Below are 21,027 nucleotides of genomic sequence, written 5' to 3' on the forward strand. Positions count from 1 at the left end.
AAAAAAATCAGTGTTTTTCGATTAATAGTTTTCGACAAAATTGTAAATAACAAAACAGTTTGTTTCATTGAACTCTGCGTCTCATTCTACGAATTTTTAGAGTTGGATATAAATAATCTTTAACAAAAATTTGAATTAAAATAAAATGTTTGAAAAACTGAAATTACACTAAATTAATTGGGTCTAACACTTTAGTAGAGGTAAAAGGAGGAGACATAAAAGTCACTAAAGTCTTTAGAGTCGTCTTTAGTCGTTATATTAATAATAATAACATTAATAATAATAATACTAATAGTACTAAATTTGCTTATATGCAAGCGCTTAATTAAGGTAACAGTTTTTTGGTTTTTATACCAGTTTTAAAATGAGTGGTTAAATTTAGACAATTTCTTGCCTAAAAACTATAAAATGGCTTACATTGTCTAAAAACACAGATCACAGATGATCTCTTGCATAGAACTGAGAAAACGGTCATATAACACAAAATAAGCTTCATTTTTGCTTTTTATGAGATTTAAAATTTTGAAATTTTTTGATTTTTTTTTAATCTTTTTTTAAATTTACTCTCGCAAAGTTTTAGGAAATTATTTATGCTTTTAGAACCCTTGGGAGTTAAAAGTTAATATATTCGATTTTCAAAGTTTTGATTTTGCAATTTTTATCGCGATTTTGGTCGATTCCGGATACCCGTAACATTTATTGAGCAATACCTCTGGAACTATTAGAGATAACCCTATAAAGTGTACTATCATTGAAAAACCCTTTTAATTGTGTATCTTTCTAAAAAAAGATCAGTGTTCTTTGTTTAATAGTTTTCGAGAAAATTGCAAATAAAATAAAATAAAAAGAAAAGGAGAAATAAGTAAAATTTTAAAACTTTATAACAGAAAAACTATTCGGAATTTGGCGATTTTCTCGACACTAATCGATTTCCCGGATTATTCTGCATGGGTAAGGGTTTAAATAGTTCCTCTTTTAAGAATAGTTTTGCCGTATATAGAGAAAACAAAAAAAATAAAAAAACCCAAAAAAGAACGAAAAATTTTGAGAACAAAATTGCTAAAACCTATTCTATTTAATAAATTTTGAGGTGTTCTTTACAACGGAACAAACCGTTTTGCTCTAAGTCTTATAATTTTGCTGTAATCGCTGTTTAAAAATTAAAAAAGTGGAAATTTTGAGTTTTTGAGACCTAGATTCTATAAAATTCTGCGGCTCATTCTACGTATTATACCAGCTTATCATAGAGTTTGAAATTGTAAAATTTTTTGTTTAAATTTATATTTATCAAGGCACTTACTTACCTTCAAAAAATGAAAAAAAAAATTTAACTCACTCTAGGAATGTTCTAGGAACTTTTCTATGCTTTTAGAACCCTCTGGAGTTGTTAAAAGTAGAAAAAAGTTTATATTGTAATGAACTGTGTTATTAAGGAGGTACAAGATCAGGTTGGATGCTGGCGTCATGAGAGAGTTGGGCTAGTGGACCATTGCAGTGATTTGTACAGTTCAGTGAGAGAGATCTAGCTATACATGATTCTTAAATTATTGAGAACATTTATTGAGTAATAATTTCGGAACTATTAGAAATTTTGTAACGCTATGAAGTGTATTATCGTTGCAAAGGTCTTTAAATTATTTATCTTTCCAAAAAAAGATCAGAGTTCTACGAATAATAGTTTTCGAGAAAATTGCAAATAAATGGAAAAATAAGTAATATATTAAAAAATTTATAAGTAAAAAACTATTAAGATCTTGGCGATTTTCTCGACGCCAATCGATTTTCCTGTTTATTTTGCATGAGTAAGGATTCAAATAATTCCTTTTTTTCGAATAGTTTTGCCGTAAATTGAGAAAATAAAAAACTCAAAAGTTTGCTGAAAATTTTGAGAAAAAAATATTGCAAAAACTCATTTTATTTTATAGATTTTAATGTGCTCTTTACAATAGAACAAACCGTCTTGCTCTAAGTCTTATACAGGGTATCAGAAATACGTGTCTTAATTTTAACAGGTAATAGAGCTCAACAAATAAAACATCTTTTTTATTTGTAATTTTTCAAGAAAAAATTCGCAAATTTACTTAAAATTGGGAAAAAGATAACGTACTGAAACCCGCCTATGGGTACAAAAATAAAAGAACCGAAATATTTTCGTTGTGATGGAAACAGACAATTTAAACTATTTAAAACAACAATGAAAATTGTTGCTATGAATACAAACTAATTATTAAACGCTGACCTGTTCGTTTGCAGAAAAGAAAGGAGAAAATTATAGATAAGAATTTTGCAAAATGTTATATAGAAAAGTTGGTGTATTTAATGAGTTTTATTACGTGTTAAAATTAACGTACTTCTGATACACCCTGTATTTTCTCCGTAATCGCCGTTTAAAATTGCAAACAGTGAAAATTACAACTTTTTTGAGTTTTTCTCGGAAACTATAAGACTTAGAGCAAAACAGCTTGTTACATTAAATTCTGCGATTCATTGTACGTATTATACCAGCTTATAACGGGATTTAAACTTTTGAAACTATTTGCTTAAAATCATAATGGCCAAGGCACTTACTTTCATAAATTATTTTTTTAACTCATTCTAGCAAAGTTTTAGGAACTTTTCAGAGTCCTTTTACAACGCGCTGGAGTTTATATGTTCGATTTTTAAAGTTTTGATTTTTGCAATTTTTGTGGCGATTTTGGTCGATTCCGGAACATTTATTGAGCAATAATTTCGGAAGTATTAGAGATAACCCTATGAAGTGTGTTAGCGATCGAAAGCTCTTTTAAAAGTGTTCTCTGATTAATAGTTTTTGAGAAAATTGTAAATAAATGGAAAAATAAGTATAATTTTAAAAAATTCATAACTAAAAATTAAAAGATAAAAAATTTTAAATTCATTTAAAATGAGCTCAAATTTAACGCAATTTCTAAATTTTTATTTAGCTATAGTTTCGAAATTGTCATTTGGCAGTTGACAAATGTCTTAATACAAACTAAACACGAGTTGAATTCACTATTTTTCCAACATGATGGAACAGAATGTATTAGAAATTATTTTGTAAATAAATAAAGATGTTAACAATTACCACCTTCGTATGGACACAATTTATAATTAGCGAATATCCTTCAAATAATTTTTTACTACTGTAGGAGGATATTTATTATTAAATTAGGCAATATTTTTTTATAATGATAAAGGAATATTCGTTTAACTTCATTTTTCAAAAAAATTAAATTTTATTTTTTCATTTCTCCAAACACATTTTTTTCAAAGTTGTGATAAACAAACCTAAAAAAAAATAAAATTATTTCCTTGTTACACCATCAGCAGAGAACGTTTAATATTGCATTGTTTACAAGCCAGATATTTGGACGAATTTGTTTGTACTTGTATACCTACCTACACAATTAAACAAATTTTTTATTAGCAATCAATCTCAAGGGAAACTCTCCACATGTGGTATGATTATTTTATAAGCATCAAAAAATTATAAAGTCTGCAATCATGTTGGATTTGTAGAATTCAAATCAATACAAAAAATGAATAAATAATATTGGAACAACAACATCTGTAAAATTGGATAGAAAACAAGTCATAAATAATTCACCAGTGGTAGTAATTTACATGCATGTTAACGAATGGCTAATTCTTATTCATAATCGATCGAGCTTTATTTTCACTTATTAAAATTCACAATAATAAAACTAAGTATACTAGAAAAATAAATCTAAAAATGAAAGTGCTTCAATTTGGTGTTTCAACTGCTTCATATTCTTCAAACACTTCATTATCATACTCATCTTCTCTGTCATCAGGTGATTTTGATTTTTCCTTTATTGTAATATTATCTCTTTCAATGTAAAGACACTGATTGGAAAATTCCGTATTGTCATTTAAATCGTCTACTTGAACCATAACACTTTTGGTTCCTTGAGTCTTATTATTTTTGAACTTGAATTTTGGGCCATTTGTGCCCTCAGATCCTGTTTTCTTCCCTTTGGTTTTATCTTTGCTTTTATTTTCTTTTACACTTTTGTTGGTCACCTTATTTGCCGTATACACTTTTGCAACTAGATCTGCACTGTGGAATCTTCTACTATAATTTCTGTTTGGTTTTGGTTTATTGAGTCTCAAGTTTTTTAGTTCTTTGGCTAACATATCGATTGTAAAACTAGAAAAATATTAACATCATACTTGTCATAAATAATAAAAAATTGGGTAAAACTTACTTTTCTTTTTTTATCGCAGAGTCAGTTTTATTTTTATCAATTTGTAATTCAGTCACTGTATTTTTTAAGTGACCTAGTTCTGCAATAATGTCGAGAAAATATGAATGCAGTTGTTGAATTTCTTCATGTGGACTTTCACAAAGAAGTTCAATTCGTTCAAGATCACTTTCCGGACTTGATTTCCGAGAACTTGTTTGTCGAGAATTTGAATCTTTAATTGTTGAAAGAAAATTTTTGTATTGATCTAAAACACGACTATAAGTGGTAACAATTGATTTAAATGTTTACTTACCTTTTCCTCCACTTTTACTTCTTTCATTTTGATGTTTTTTATTAAATTCGACTGAAGATTCAGCTTCACAAGTCCATGATAAGCTCCTGTTTGTTTTTTTCTTTATTTCATCATTAAATATTGTATGTTTAACATTTTTCAAAGTAGGGACTTTAATTTGAATTTGTCCAATTTCATTGTCCCAGTTTAAATCATCCGAATATTTATTCTGGAATTGTTTTTGGAGAGGTTGGGAATATAATTTGGCTGCACCAAGTTGATTTTGCAAACGTCGTATGATGATGTCTTTTTCATGAAGTATTTGTAAAAGTTCGTCATTTTTTTCTTTCATATTTAAGACAAAGGAGGCGCTCCGTTCGTACAGAATTTTAGAGACTTCTATGGGCTACAATAAAAAAAAATGTTTTTTTTTTAAATTCGATAGATAATAACAAAATCAAACGTCTATGCTGCAATTAATTTAATAGTAAGATAAATGACACCAAAAATTTTACACAAAATAAAATAAAATAAACAACTTTTACCTAAAAATAACGTTAAAACAGAGTTTTTTTATTAACTGTTGGAGTAATTTCTTATTAAAAAGTGTTATAAAAGTTAAAAAAAAGATTTTGATAAGACAAACATTTTTTGTTACAATCAGGTGATTTATCAATAAGATGAATTTATTTGAAAATGAAAATAAAAATTAAATACAAGATTTTTATCATTTTTTGTATAAGATAGTCAAGTTTTTAACTGTTTTTTTATCCAAATTAATTTATAAATCAGATTGTTTTTGTTTAACACTGGAAATTTAACAAAATAAAAATAAGGACTTTTTAACAAATCTTAAGAAAGTAAATGAGATTTTAAAGCTCGGTATGATCAGTAAGATTGTTTTTTTGGCACCAAAAATTAAAAAGAAAATACAATGAAATATAAAATTAAAGAATTATTTAACATTTTTTGTTCAAAGATAATAATCATACTTTTGATTTATGAGTTAGATCGATTATTCTTTGACACTGAAAATTAAAAAAGAAAGAAAAATAAAAAATAAGAATAAGGAATTTTTGTTCAAAGACAATCAAACTATTATGCTCGGTTTTGCTCTAATTACTTTTTGAGTTAGACTGTTTTTTTAACAAAAATAAAAAAATACATATACATATGAATATGTTTTTTTTTAACAATTGTTGCCTGAAAATGATAAAATTTTTCCGATTGTATTTTTGTTACTACAATGAATTTATCAGTAAAATAGATTTTTTTGACGAAAAAAAAATAAGTAAAATAAAAATAGAAATTTTTAAAACTTCTTTCCTTAAGACAATAAAATTTTTAAGTGTGATTTTATTACTACAATTAATTTATTAGTAAGACTTATCTTTTTTGATCCTAAAAATAAAAAAGAAAGAATAAAAATAAAGAATTCTTAACAGTTTTTATATCTTATATAATTATACTTTTTTAAGCTTAGTTTTTGTTCCAATTGATCGTCTTTTTTAGATACCGAAAATTAAAAAGAAAATCAAAATAAAAAATTAAATAAGAATTTTTAACAATTATTGCCAAAAAAAAATAATTTTAACGTTCGTTTTTTATAACCACAATTAGTTATCTGTAAGACAGCAAAATTAAAACAAAAGTAAAAAATAATTATGTGGAATTTTTTACAATTTTTAAGCTGGGCTTTTGTTACTTCAATTAATTTATTAGTATATTTAATATAACTGTTTTTTTTGGCTCCGAGAATTAAAAAAATAAAAATAAGGAATCTTTGACATTTCTTACCTAAGGATGGTTAAATTTTAAAGCTCGGTTTTTATTTACTATTTAATTTATCGGTATGATTTATTTGTTGCCTTATTTGACTATACTTATTTGAATAAATTTGTACAAGTTTTATAGACGCCAATTTGTTGTAATTTTAGCAAAACTTTTTATACATAAACCTAATAATAACAGCTAAATTTAATTGTTTTACCTTCAATTACTAAGAAAATCATTTATTTATTGTCATATAAGGATAAAATTACAAACAAATAGTGTCAATGATGTTTTGTGAAAAACTTAAAAGAAATAAAAGAACAAATTCTCCGAAAGAAAGCGAAACACTAAAATTGTTTAAAAACTTGAAACTTTTAATAGAGTTTTTTACCTTTTTTGGATCCAATATAGCATCAATTTGTTTATCCTTTTTAATAATTTCATTCTGCAATTTGCGTATTTTCACCTTTAGCATACGATTTTCGGTGCTAATGTTGGATAAATTTTTCTTCAGATGAAAAATTTCAGTCCGCAAATCTCCATCATCTTGTAACTAATAATACAAAGTATAAATAAACTAAAGTATAAATATTTTATTACCTCATTTCGAAACATTGTAGCCGAAGACGAAGTTACGTTTGTTTTGTTTGTAATTTAAGTATTGATCAAACAAATTTTACAATGTAATTAGCAACGGATTGCAGCAAACACAAACATAAATATAGCCGGGTTAAAAATATTATATAATTAAAACTATTGTATCTATTTTCTACTATTTCTTACTTTCTTTAATCAATGTTGTTAAATTTTAAACAAATTTAAATTTACCGCTTTATGTCAAAAGCTGCGCAGGCGCAATTATGTTTCTTTGACATTTGACAGCAGCGTGTGACAGCTGATCGGTTGTTGTGTTTAAAAAGTGCTTCAAAAACAACAAATTAACTAATAAAAACTAAAAAAATGGTTATTGAAAAAAATCCTTTCCCTGGCAATGCCTTGGAACAATTTGTTTTATTGTCAAAGTCAACAAAAGGGGCTGCTTGTTCCGAACTGATCAAGCAAGTGTTGGAAGCCCCCGGTGTTTACGTTTTTGGTGAATTACTTCACATGCAAAACATTGAAGAGGTAATCAAACATATTTTTACATTTATACATTAACTAAGTGTTTTGTAGTTGAGTAATACACCACAGAAAAATTTCTACAACACTCTCAACTTGTTTGCTTACGGAACCTACAAGGATTATCTAGCAAATAAGAAGGATTTAATTGAATTAAGCCCAGCTCAGAAGAAAAAGCTTCAACATTTAACCATTGTTACGTTGGCCACCAAATCAAAGGTAGTTAAAGTAATTCCACTTTAGTGAAATTAAGTTTTTAATATGGATAACTATAGATTAGGAAACGACACGACCTACAAATAAAAAGTCCTCGTTCTCGATAGTTTCGATAGTGTTGTGTAGATGGCGGAGCACATTATTGTATTAAAATTTATCAATGGTTTTAATAGCAGTTAGCACATGGTATCCAAAAAAAGCATGTTAATGCAGCTTTTGGCTATCATTTTTTATTAAAAAAAATACAAGTTATTGCAATTTGCGAATGTTTCGGCATAAAAATGTCATCAGCTCTTAATGATTTTGTTTAATCTAGTTTGTTTAAAAACAAAAAAATTGTTGGCGTTCTTTCCAAAGCACTCTTTGTAAAAATGCTTTTTTCTCCATTTTGATGAGCATTTAAGATTCGATTATATCATGTGATACATAGATGTAATCGGAAATGAAAACACTTCAAAAATACAAAAAGCAAATATGGCTTCCATAAGAAAAAACAAAATTTAGTGTTGTAACACTGACATCAAGAACGCCTTGGAAAATGGGACGACAGATTTAGATTTCTTGTAAAAATGTACCTAAAGAACGTTCTAGTTAAAAACGTCTAGTTCTTTTGGTTTTCACTCGAAAAAAATTAAAACCCAAATTTTAACCACCTCGTATCTCGTATAATAACTGAGATTCCCATGGTGGAGCTGAAAAAACGGCCACCCAGTACATTGTTTTGACTACTATAACAATCTAAAGATAATCGAGTATATTCCTAAAATTCATAAAAGGGACATAAATTTGTACCATGTTACATGTTCAAGTTAACAAAAAAAACAAATATAAAAAAATTAAAAAAAGATTTTTTAACCATTTTTGCCTAGCGATAATCAAACTTTTCTGCTCGGTTTTTGTTACTACAATGAATTTATCAGTATCTAATACGAGTGATTTTTTTGAAAGTGAAAACAAAAAAATTAAAAACATTTTAAGCTTCTTTTTGATCCAAAAACTAGAAATTTTTACCGTACTTTATAATAAATCTTCTAAAAAGTCTGCAATTTTTTTTTATTTTTTGTCAAAAATAATTAAACTATCGACAAATTTACGTCATTTTCAAGCATTTTTGCACAAAAACTATTCAGTTCAAAATTGTACTATTTTTTAACTTTGTAAAAAAGTTGCATTGCATTTTTCTCTACAACTTTTTTTTAATAGAACGACTCTATTTTCTTAACGGCAATGGAAAGAATATCGATATTTATGGTGACTTTTATCAATACGTCCTATACCAATCTCTTACAGTTTTTGAAAAAAATCACAAAAAACGGATTTTACTTGGTAGTTTTCATAGTTAATCAAGTATACCTTGCAAAATGGTCAACAATTATCAAACTTCAATTTTTTATTTAGTTTTTAGCTGTTTCATTATCGAATAATCAGTAAAATAATCACATTTAATTATAGTTTATTATAAGTTAGTGAATTATGTAAAGTAACTCAGTCAGTTTGCCATTGATCCTTGAACTTCTTGAATGAAAATGGTAAATAAATAGGACATTTCTTTTTGTTAACAGTACAATTTTATCGTATTTTTCAAAAGTTTACTTGATTAAAAATGAAAATAATGAGCTAAAATTCTGTTTTTTGCGATTATTTCAAATACTGTAAGAAATAGATATATAGAAGATGTTATTAAAAGTATGCATAAAAATTGATGTTCTTTTGATTGCTATTTAAAAAACTGGGTAATTCCATTTGAAAAACTGTTTTATAATCATTTTTTAATCATCATTTTCAACAAATCATACCTCTAGCTATGTTAGAAGTTAAAGTTTCTAATGTAGGCTCTAAAAGAATCAGCCTATCTACTAATTTAACAAAATTTGATTGATTTTTCTTAGAGCAAGTAATAATAAAAACAATGTTTTTTTAGTGTATTCCGTACAACACCCTTCTGGAAGAGCTAGGCATAACAAATGTTCGTGATTTGGAGGACTTAATAATTGAGGCGATTTACGCTGACATTATTCATGGAAAATTGGACCAGAAAAATAGTCAATTGGAGGTTGATTATGCCATAGGTCGTGATATTCGTCCTGAAGACATTAATGTAATTGTGAATTGTCTCCAAGACTGGTGTTCGGCCTGTGAAGGTGTTTTGGCTTGTGTTGAAACACAAATACATAGAGCAAATAATGAAAAAAATAAATCAATGTTGAGAAAAGCTGAAGTGGAGCAAGAGGTATTTTTTTCGAGTTTGTATCATTACTTTGTTTTAGATATGCATTTTTTTTGTAGATTAGTAACATTAAAAAGACTCTGAAAACTCAATTACAAGAACGCTCTGATGGAACTGACGAGGCTATGGCTACTGATAACAGGGAAGCTGCAGCAATTAGCGAAAAAGGAAAAAAGTCAACTAAAATCAAAGGTATAAGGCATAGCAGTAAGTTTTGGCTTAAATCTTAATAATTTTTTTCTAATATATTAACATGTAACAATTTTAATGAGATCGTAAGTGTTATTTAATTATTGTTTGTACCTTTGGTACAAAATAAAATCTCTGTGAAATTCTAGCAGTTTAATATAGATAACCCATCCAAAATCCTTTGTAATAATAATGAGTTTGGGTTCGTTTTTTTTTAATTTTGAAACGTGTGTAATGTTTTTGTGGAAGTTAAAATGGAACATTGTATTTTCTAGGATTAAAACTTCTTCGTTAGTGATGTCTTCCAAGTTGGGATCACACCGCCAGTTGGTACACAAATAATGTTTAATTGCTGATTTTCTTGTAAATTTGTATTTGTGGTTAATAAAAAATTTTTTCTTACCTTACTGTTTTTTTTTAAACCTTACATCTAAAATATTGGGAGATCTAATAACGATATTCTTTTGAGAATTTGAATGCAGCTGTAACCCGTTATGTTTTAATCAAGATGGCGGCTTTCCCGGCTATATTGTGAATTACTCGAGTTATAAAAGGAAGTTTTCAAAACACATGGCTTACTGCTTAAAATAAAAAATATATCCAGAAGTGCCTCCATCTTGAAAATATGGCTGTGTACCAGGTTTTTTGACTGGTAATGATTTCAAAAATAAAAACAAAGAGCTTAAAATTTATTATAATTTTTTTTTCGAGATTTACTGCTGATTTATAAAAGTTTAAATAAAGGTGACACAAACTTAATAATAACCCGTCTTTATTAGAGTTGTAAATACCAAAGCCAGTAGATATACTAAAGTAGCGACACGGACCTTGACAGGGCAACAATAACGATTATACACTCTAGAGAAGGCGCTACTATCGAATTTAAAATTATACTTTTGAAGTCCGTCAAAACTGTCAAGATTTCTTCACCTTTGCGAAATTAGAAAATCAACACAGTGAGAGCATTGATCATCTGTGGATTCACTCGACTTGATACTTTTTACATGCATTGATAGCCCGAAATCTTCAAACCGGTACTTAAATCACGTAAATAATAATTAAATCGATATCAAAAGCAGTATGCAATACAGTTGTGCATTCTACAGAAGAACCATTTAGATTGTCCAAAATGTATATTTTGAAATAAAAGACGGTTTTCATTAAGAAAAGTTTAATACAGCAACTCTCATACCGACACTTTTGCTTGAACATTTGAGAGAAGTTGCGGGTTTCTCAATAGTGTACTCATTTTTTAGGCAAATGTAAATTCTGGATTTAAAAAATAAACTAATAACACGTTTTAAAATAAAACGACAATTTGGAACGTTGTAATTTTTCAAATTAAGGAATTGTGACATCAAATTTTCTAATTTTATGGAACCTGCTATTAACTGCCTAACATTTTGCCTAAAAAATATTTCGGCGTCCAAAATTACAAAATAAATTTCTCTTGAAGGATAAATTAGTAATCCTTCCTTATAAGATTTCAAGTTGACCAACGTGTTTAAATTTTGTATTTCGGCACTGTTAGTAACTGTTATGAAACCAAAACATCTTTCACAATAAATGTAATTTACTTTAATTTTTTTAATAATTGAACCTAATAAATAATATAATGCATGTTGCTCTTCACAATTTAAATTTTGGGTAACAACATTGCTAAACTGGCTGTCAGAAGTAATGGTTTCAAAATCATTATCATTATCATTGTCATTATGTGTTTGATCATTTAAAATGTCGACTAAAGGAATTTCGTCAGATGCATTATAATTTCCATATTTTGTATGAGCCAAATATTGAGAAACCGAAACCAATCTAAGTGCGGTTTTAAACTTCTTCGCATTAGGAACCGGGTTGCGGGACCTAATGGTTGAAAATAAATTTTCGAGGGCGTCTTGTGTAAATCTACTTAATAATAAATAATTAAAATTTTGGTAACACAAAAATTTTTCTTGCAAGTCTATAACACTTTGCGTAGTCAACGTAATTCCCGTTTGTATGGGTTTCCAATACCCTCTTGTTCCTACGTAGAGGTGGTTAGTGACATGGATAACTTCGTTCAAGAAGTCCAATGTTTGGAGATATTCGTCACTGTTCCGTTTACTTAATCCATCTTTGATATACCTTGAACTCATTATACTAAACCACTTGTGTATTATCTCTATAAACCAAGATGTAGTGGAATGTTCTTGACTAATTTTACCTCTTGATATATAGTATTTAATGGCGGCCAAAGTATCGTGGTTTAATATAGCCATTGCGCCCTGTACCTTCATTTTGTCAAAATGATTTGGGTCTAAATACTTTTCTTTCAGGTAAGGTGCAATTTTTATTTCAACTTTTTTTTCTTCTTCCACTACGGCTTTGACACTTTCAATTGTAATTTTGTTGTTCGTTAATTTATATTCCTTGACAATCTCTTCACTGACAAGAATTTCGTTTTTATCCGTGAGCGTTGTTCTAATATTTTTTAACAGATGAGTAACATCTGGCATAAAATAGATTTTATCGTTATCGTTCATGCAAAAATTTTGAAAATTTTGAGTTTTTGAAAATCTTCCCGCTTTGATTAATTTTCCAAACAGCTTGGTTTTGAGGACCCATATCCGAAATTACTGCACAAATATCGATGTTTATTCTATGACATTTTCTAATTATCTCATGGATAAAACTATTTACTTCAGTTGCACTGTACGAATTTCCTGTAAAATGATAACCAATAGTCTGCTTCCACCTTGTTATACCAGCAATCATGAACACAAGAGCATGACTCGCATATTGTTCACTGTGATTTTCTTTAGAATTGCTCAGTGTAGGTTTTCCTAAAACAATTATAACAAGGACTGCTTTTAAGTGTTAAAAAAATATATGGTTTATTTGTACAAAAATACATATGTTGATGTTTTCTCGAATAATTATTCGAGAAGTTCACCCAAAATCATACATTTTCTGCACAATAAACAAAATGCTCCCTATATCGTTTTTTTTTGTCGTCTAATAAATGAGATATTGAAAAAAAAAGTTTAACTAGATACTTATATACTTTTGAAGATTTATAAATACCTATAATTTCACCACTATTATTGTCGTATTGAAATCCAGGTTTAATGGCCATTTCATCCATCAACAAAAGAGCATGTCTTTCTTCAGGTAATAATACATCTGATTTAGTTTTTAACAATTCAAAAATTTCGGTGTGAAGTTCCGGTAAACACTTAAAACTTTTGATTTTTCTTTGTAGAGTCCTAATACATGGAATAGGATAATTCTGTTTCCTTAATTCTAGTATATCTACTGGCTTTGGTAAATACGACTCGGACGGCGAAATCTAGCAGTTGCTATTCGAATTTAACCTCCTTAAAAACTAAGAACTAAATGAATAAGTAAAAGAAATGAAATTTACAAAAATTGACTGTACTGAGATCTAAAGAAAAATAACAAAAAATAAAACGAGAAGAAAATAGCAAAAAGATTTCGGGAGAAAAAAAAAGATTAGAAAAAAACTTCTTTATGTAGTTATACAGAGTGTCTCACCTAAGACTTTCGAGCATCATATCTCAGATATTTTTCAATGAATTTTTATGAAATTTGAGTCGCAGATAATTTAAATAATTAATCTTAATTAGTCATCTCCGAATTTAATTTTGATTAAGATTAAAGTAAATTCCAGCGAGTGAAATTTCAATATTAAAGTGGCTTTACAGTAAAACCAAGTACAGTAGATCCTCGATTATCAGAGTTTCTCATTGAATTAGGCAAAAATAGTTTTTTTTTCAGTAACAGCTATCCGCTGTTCAATATGGTTTCGGCCGCATTCACGTCATAATCATATTTTTCTTTTATTTTTTTTCTACTGTAGCTGCCACTGTAGAAAATGTCTTCTCCTGCAGTCAACTTCATTGTCCTTTTCTTTTTTTAATTTTTTTTAAATTTTGTCTTTGACTTTTATTTATTATTGCTTTCCATGAAGTTTTAATTTATTTAAAGAACAGTTGTAAACAATAGTTTAATATTCACAATTTTAACTTACTTTATAACAAGTGTTCAATAATTGTTCTGGTCACATCGCCTATGTGTGGCAATTGTCACAAACAACGTATGTCAGGGTTAACATTACAAAACAATGACAGATGACAGCTGTCAGCGTCAGGCCAAAAATGCAGCCAAAAATTCACACGTTCAACTGAGCTTGCAGAGTAAATTCTTGAACGTTTGCATACAATTATCATGGTTTGCAATGTGATTTTTGTCAAAAAATCCTAAATCCAAAAATAAGACAACATTTAAACAGTTGACAGCAAACCATATGAACCTATCACGCAACATACGTTCATGCTACAAAGAGAAAACCACAGCAAACCACGACCAGAACAATTATTGTTACTACAGGCTGATCCAAAAATACTGAGTCTTTTGGCAACACTGGACTTAAATTTTTAAGGATACCAATGGAGTATGCTTCCAGATAACGACAATTTAACATTCTTGTGGGGTTGCACGTCAACTAATTGTCAAGAAAAATCGAATTCGGTTGCAATGTTGCAAATTACAAGCACAAATACTTTCAAATCTGTTGCCAACAGACTCAGTATTTCTGGATCAGTCTGTACATGATTCTTCGTTTATAAAAGTTTCAGCTACCAAAGATTTACAATAATTTTTAATGATAAAAGTCTTCTCTTAATATGTAACAAAGTTTATGTTATGGCAAAATACGCATTAAACAACATTTACGTTTTTTTTTAATCTAGTATAACTTCTGATCTTCAGAAATTATATTTTTTTAACCCTCTTGATAAAACCTTTGTCTTTCGCACTTATTGTGAAACTATAATAGTTTGAACTAAAATAAATATTTATATCATTTTATAAATTCCACTTCAGCTGAAAAAACCAACCATCAGTAATGAAACTTTCACGACATTAAACACTGAAAGATTGTTGGAAAAATTCTCGGCTCTTCAGTAATGAAGTATTGAAATACAAGAATTTATTACTTTATTGCTTATTGGAAGGGTTTAAAAAAATACACAATTTCGACTAAACTGTCCTCTAGCAATTTTTGATGTAGCGACTAAATAACGCACCCTTAAAGAACTCGTTACCAAAGCTATTTACTATTAAGAGAAAGAAATCTGTAAAAGTGTTATTACTGATTTCTTTCTTCTTATAGAGAGTAACGACAATTTTAAATGGTTTGATGACTCTGGCGCCACCTTTCATCCAGTAGCGGAACAAAGCAAGTTTGTTTTTTAGGACATATTTTTTAAACAAAGTTATTCCTAGTATTATTTAAAAAAACACCATTTGTTCCCGAACAATTTATTCAATATTATATTATACATTTAAAAACATAACTGTAGGTACACTCTGTTACACATTATTACGAGTATAACTCCATGGTCGATACATGGTACATTATATTTGAAAACATTAAACATGCTTACAGGTACGTCATGTTTGCAATTCTTTATTTCATTAAACAACGAATATTGCACTTTGCGAAAAAAGTACAACACATGACAATAATTACTATTAGATGTAATTATTATCATGACAGGTTTTTATTAGTTAAATAGTAGAAAATTAAGTGTAACAGCAGGCGACACTGGGCTCAGTAATGGCGACTGTTGACACACCAAATTATTTATATTTAAGTTTAAAAAACTGAACGGATTAATCTAATTTTGTGCGATTTAATTATAAACGCGTTCAGTAAACGTCCTTACAGTAAGAAGCGTTCAGTAATATCATTACATTAAATATAGTACATTAGATTAATATTAAGTGAAGTGAGTGTCGTGAGCACAGTCGCAGACACTTAATATTAATTCAAGAAATTGTACAAATCTCTTATTCACAGCACCGATAAAAATACAACGTGGTCTTGCCCACCTGAAGACTTTATACAGTATAGAATTACACACTACAGTAATAATAATAATATCCGGGTTACCCTGTATTAACACTCTAAATAATCAACAATTATTTAATTGTATCATTAAGTTAAAGCTTGGCTTACACCAGTCAGCTACCAGAATCAATGTCAAACATTTACCGTTAATAAATACTTAATACATACAATTTACGCAAGTACAGGTTTCGTATAAAATTAGTAGTATATCGTATAAATCTTTAAGTATATGAGTAGTACATATTTTATTAGACTTGAACGGGATTTCTCCGACATTTAAGACTAGACGTCCTTAGGACTGCTTGCTGTTGCTATAAAGGAAAATCTTTAGTTTGTACGCAAGGAAGAATTCCTATTGGGCCGTTTCCGACGTTACAGTTGTTGTTAATTTTCGGAAGGTGCTCTTGAGAGCTGTTGAGCATATTGTTGCTTATAGCAGGCGATGTCTGTGTGCTGGTATCTTTTGTTTCGGGCTTCGCTTTCGACTCACTTAAATCTATCAAAAAAAAACAATCATTGGAACTTTATCAAGTGTATTTTAGAAAATAAAATAATTAATCAAAAATTCCGATTAACACACAAAATGTCACCAATTTAATTTATTAAAGGTATGAGATCTGATTTTATTGCGCTGATTACAATGGTCTTGTACTTTAGTTCCTCCGTAATCGGCGATTGAAAACTTTTTTTAGAAGTATTTTCTTGAATTTTTTTACGCTGTTTTTAATGGCACTGAACATTTTTTTGCTATTTTGCTAGCTTTAATAGTTTCGCCGTAATCGACGTTTGAGATAATTGATTATAAGTTTAAATATAGGTAAAATAAAAATTTCCCCAGATTATTTCACATTGGTTTCTAGTGTCCCAAGATAATTAGAATGGGATCTGATTTTATTGCGCTGATTACAATGGTCTTGTACTTTCGTTCCGCTGTAATCGGCGATTGAAAACTTTTTTTAGAAGTATTGTCTTGAAATTTTTTTCGCTGATTATAATGGAACGGGAGATTTTCTCACTAGATTTAACAGTTTCGCCGTAATCAGCGTTTGAGATAATTGCTTATAAGTTTAAATTTAGGTAAAACAAAAATTTTCCCAGATTATTTATCATTGGTTTCTAGTGTCTCAAGCTCATTAGAATGGGATCTGATTTTATTGCGCTCATTACAGTGGTCTTGCACTTTAGTTTCGCCGTAATCGGCGATTGAAAACTTTTTTTTAGAAGTATTATCTTGAAATTTTTTTACGCTGAGTTTAATGGTACTGAACAATTTTTCGCTAGCTTTGATAGTTTTGCCGTAATGGGCGTTTGAGACAATTGCTAATAAGTTTAAATTTAGGTAAAATAAAAAAAATCCCAGATTATTTTACATTGGGTTCCAGTGTCCCAAGATCATTAGAACTTATTCTGATGGATTCTTTTGAGTGGAATAAAACGTTTTTTTCTTAGCCCTTTTAGTTTCCTCGTAATCGGCGTTTGGAAATTGAAAATTGTTTTTGCGACATATTGTCTTAAAAGTTATTTTTAAGCCGGTTCCAACGAAATTTGACATTTTTCCGTCTCCAATAATTTCGCCGTAATCGGCGCTTAGAAAGTGAAAATTTCTACATGTTCTAGGCGTTTTTCTCGGAAACTATACGACTAGGAGTAAAGACCAAAAGCAGAATTACAACAAGCGAAAAATTATCTATTTTCTCATAAAACCTGGACTCGCCAGAAGCAAAACTCTTACTTTTTCTCCAAATTTATGTCGAAATTTTAGTTCATTTTCTGTATCTGGAACATTTAGCGGGCAATAACTCTGGAACTATTAGAGATAATCTGATTAAGTTTATTATCGTTGGAAAGCTCTTTTAATTATTCATCTTTCTAAAACAAAAGCAAAAAGTGGAGAAAAGACTCACAACCTAAAAACTATTAACAATTTGGCGATTGCACATATCATTCTACACCAGGTCTCCATCAAAATGGTTTTATATTTTTGAATACTTTTGCCATAATCGGCGATTAAAAGTTGTATTTTGTAAGAGATATTGTCTTAAAATTTTTTTTGGGTCTGTTTTGTTGGCACCGGTCTTACTTGCTAGTAATCGGCGTTTGAAAAATAACATATTTTTTATTTTTTCTCGGAAATTATAGAAGTTAAAGTAAAAATAAAAAAATGAAACATTGAAATAGGCTTTAGATTATCTATGTTTGGGTAAAAACCATGAGCCTTTTTGTAATATAAAAAAAAAATATTGATGGAAAATTGTTTGACCTAGAGCAAAACTATTTATTCAGGCAAATTTTCATTTCATTTTATGTATTAAACCGACTATGTAGTTGTTATACAATTTTTTTGTCAAAAATTATAGTGTTTACTTGTTTTAACTTGTGTAGCAAAATTTTATACTCTTTTTCACATCTTTATTAGAAACCTCTCGAGGTCTTAAAAAGGTTCCTTTTCATAAGATTTGGTTTTTCCGATTTTTGTAGAGATTTTGGTCGATTTCCGGTTTCCGGAGCATTTATCTTGTAAGAACTCCGAAACTATTAGACTTTATTATTATATTAAGTGTGTTATCTTTGGAAATTTCTTTTAATTATCTACCATTCTCAAAAAAGGCTAATGTCTTATGACTAGTAGATTTCGAAGTAATTGTTTATAAATGTAAAAATAAGTAAAATAAAAAAGTAAAAAAAGTAAAATCAAAAAAACTATAGGAAATTTGGTAATTTGTTTGACGGTAATTTGTTTGACACTAATCGATTCTCCGGATTATTTTACATGGGTTTTCAGTGTCTTAAAATCATCTAAAACTTAATCTATCTGATAAAACTTTTTCTCTTAACCCTTTTTGTGTCGCCGTAATCGGGGTTGGGAAACCTTAAAATCTATGTCATTTTGTTGACGTTTTTTAAGCCAGTTTTAATGGCATTTCACATTTTTCGCTAGCTCTAATAGTTTCGTCAAAATCAGCACTTGAAAAGTGAAAATTTCTTTCTACTTTAGGCGTTTTTCTCGGAAACTATGAGACTTTGATCAAAAATCGAAAAGGTATTAAAATTATCTATTATCTAGTGAAAACCCATAGCCGCTAAGAGAAACAGAGGCTTGAGATTTTGGTCGATTTGAATTGATGGAGCAATAATTGCGGAATTATTAGTGACAAAGTTTAATACTGTTTCCGAGGAAATTGTATAGAAAGGCAAAAATTGAATAAAAAATTATTAAACTTAAAAACTATTAAAAATTTGGCGATTTTCTTGACACCAGTTGATTCCACAGATTATTTTACATAGGTTTACATTAATAGTTTCACTTTTTAAAATAGTTTTGTCGTTCGTAACCGACGTGTGAAAAGGTTTGATTATTGAAAAAATTGAAAAAAAATCATAACATTAAAACTATCGAGAATTTTGCGATTTTTTCGACGCCAACCTGGGGTTTACAGGAAAATAGTTTCACTTTTTCCAAATAGTTTTGCTGTAATCGACGGTTGAAAATTATTCTATTATTTTATTGTGAATATCTGGAGCCACTTCGGGTAGCGTTTCTGGTTACAGAGGCAATTTCAGTTTTTCATTTAAAAAATTATAATCCAAAAACCAAAAGTCCTAAAGCAAAGCGGTTGATTCCAATGAATTCCTAGATTAATTTTCTGTGTAACACATTTGTTTTCTTTACATTTTTTAAAATTGTTAAATTTTTTGCCCAATATTAGATTTTCTAACTTCAGCGTAGAGCCTATAGGTGTATATCAAGTACTTAGCATATTATTTACGCCTAGAAAACTCAATTAAAAAGTTCATCCTCACGTTTATCTAATCTACACATGACTGAGAATTTTTCCGATTTTTGACTCAAAATATACTATATTTGAAAGCTTTTTTAATTATGTATGTTTTTTCTCAAAGTGAATTGTTCTACCATATACCTTTTTAAAAAACTGATGAAAATTAAAAACAAGTCATTTAACAAAATTTAAAACAGGCAAATTGTTTCAACATTGTACGTACGAAATTTCGACTGCTAGTCCTAGAGTGTCTTTCGGTCATGTTAGACTTTTGAGGTAGTTCTTTTAGTTTTGTCAAGATTAGTCTTTGAACCGGGAAAATGTGTAAGATTTCATTTCTCTTAAAAATTTTATGTAGGTTTTTACAACACTATCCTAATCATAGTAAAACCCTACATACAATTTTATGTAAAATATTAGTAGGTTCGCCGTAATCGGCTTTTGAAAAGTGGAAGAAGAGAAAACAGTAATTATTATTTTAAATGTGTTCTTTTATTTTATATAAAAAAAATTGCTTCGAAAACTACTGTTTCTTTTTTGAGACATTGTGAATGTACAGTTTTCATGTAAATGACAACATAAATGCAAAATTTTCGAAAGTGAGTTTATATTTCTGTGTAAAAAATACAAACCTTCATCTTGTTCTACTGGAGGTACATGTTTTTGGATTTGTTGCTTTTGATCACAAGTAGCTGCCGTTACCATGACTGCAGCCATCATACTACCAGAACCAGTTGTAGCTGAACTTTTATTGATAGCACTGTAACGCATTGGCATCATACTTTGGCGGACGTTACGTTCTGGTCTTATCAAAATAATATAAAGCTGAAAAACACAATTATTTTATATTAAAACACTGTTTATAATTATTTTATTAACAACAAATCTTACCTTTGGTGAAAATAAACAAGCCACAGTAACACTTGCAGACAAGCTTATAGTAACCGACATGCTTGTTATTCTAAGAGCTACGTGATTGGCTGTTCCAAAGTACAGAGGTACGAAAGCCAGCCAGATGACACAAGTTGTATACATTGTAAAACCTAAAACAAAAAACAACAATTTTTAAACTTTGGCAAAAATTTGCACTTGTAGCGAAACATATTATTATTGTTATTGTTATAAAATTTAAGTGGCAGAAAAGGAGACATTATAATTTTTAATTCCTACACCAGGAAAAATAGAAACATGATTCTTATTGCAACAAATTCCATTTCAAAAACAAACAAAACGCGTTCTGTAAAAAACTAAAAATGTTCTATCGTACAGATGAGCTAAAAAGAAGTCGACCCAAAATATGAAGTTGTAAA

General features: G+C 28.8%; 3 protein-coding genes across 10 annotated transcripts in view; 1 reads left to right on the top strand and 2 right to left on the bottom strand.

Moving 5' to 3' along the window:
• Positions 1 to 3,627: 3,627 nt before the first annotated feature.
• LOC107398584 (IQ domain-containing protein E-like) lies at positions 3,628 to 14,311 on the bottom strand. Of its 2 annotated transcripts, XM_064354890.1 has the most exons (5): positions 6,874 to 7,058; positions 6,665 to 6,826; positions 4,522 to 4,906; positions 4,230 to 4,473; positions 3,628 to 4,171 (listed from the first exon to the last, which is right to left on the bottom strand). In XM_064354890.1, exons 1-5 carry the CDS (start codon positions 6,886 to 6,888, stop codon positions 3,745 to 3,747), a joined length of 1,233 nt encoding a protein of 410 aa, XP_064210960.1. In that variant the 5' UTR covers positions 6,889 to 7,058; the 3' UTR covers positions 3,628 to 3,744. The 2 variants fall into 2 exon arrangements, with proteins under 2 accessions (XP_064210960.1, XP_064210961.1); XM_064354891.1 differs by lacking the exons at positions 6,665 to 6,826; positions 6,874 to 7,058 and adding an exon at positions 14,055 to 14,311.
• CSN7 (COP9 signalosome subunit 7) lies at positions 7,137 to 10,426 on the top strand. Of its 2 annotated transcripts, XM_008198673.3 has the most exons (5): positions 7,137 to 7,398; positions 7,447 to 7,611; positions 9,530 to 9,838; positions 9,895 to 10,027; positions 10,300 to 10,426. In XM_008198673.3, the coding sequence occupies exons 1-5, from the start codon at positions 7,234 to 7,236 to the stop codon at positions 10,317 to 10,319; spliced, it is 792 nt and encodes a 263-aa protein (XP_008196895.1). In that variant the 5' UTR covers positions 7,137 to 7,233; the 3' UTR covers positions 10,320 to 10,426. The 2 variants fall into 2 exon arrangements, with proteins under 2 accessions (XP_008196895.1, XP_968242.1); XM_963149.4 differs by lacking the exon at positions 10,300 to 10,426 and having other exon boundaries at positions 9,895 to 10,172.
• A 1,019-nt stretch (positions 14,312 to 15,330) lies between the features above and the next one.
• The window catches only part of LOC656715 (metabotropic glutamate receptor 2), a 419,913-nt gene continuing 414,216 nt past the window's right edge, over positions 15,331 to 21,027 (bottom strand). For all 6 annotated transcript variants that reach the window (XM_064354798.1, XM_064354797.1, XM_064354799.1 and 3 more), the window contains 3 exons: positions 20,609 to 20,760; positions 20,350 to 20,542; positions 15,331 to 16,434 (listed from right to left, as the gene is read on the bottom strand). In XM_064354798.1, the coding sequence (XP_064210868.1) occupies positions 16,250 to 16,434; positions 20,350 to 20,542; positions 20,609 to 20,760 (530 nt within the window). In that variant the 3' untranslated portion in view covers positions 15,331 to 16,249. The remainder of the gene's footprint in view (positions 16,435 to 20,349; positions 20,543 to 20,608; positions 20,761 to 21,027) is intronic.

Source organism: Tribolium castaneum, chromosome 2 (assembly GCF_031307605.1).
Source record: "Tribolium castaneum strain GA2 chromosome 2, icTriCast1.1, whole genome shotgun sequence".
Lineage (NCBI taxonomy): Eukaryota > Metazoa > Arthropoda > Insecta > Coleoptera > Tenebrionidae > Tribolium > Tribolium castaneum.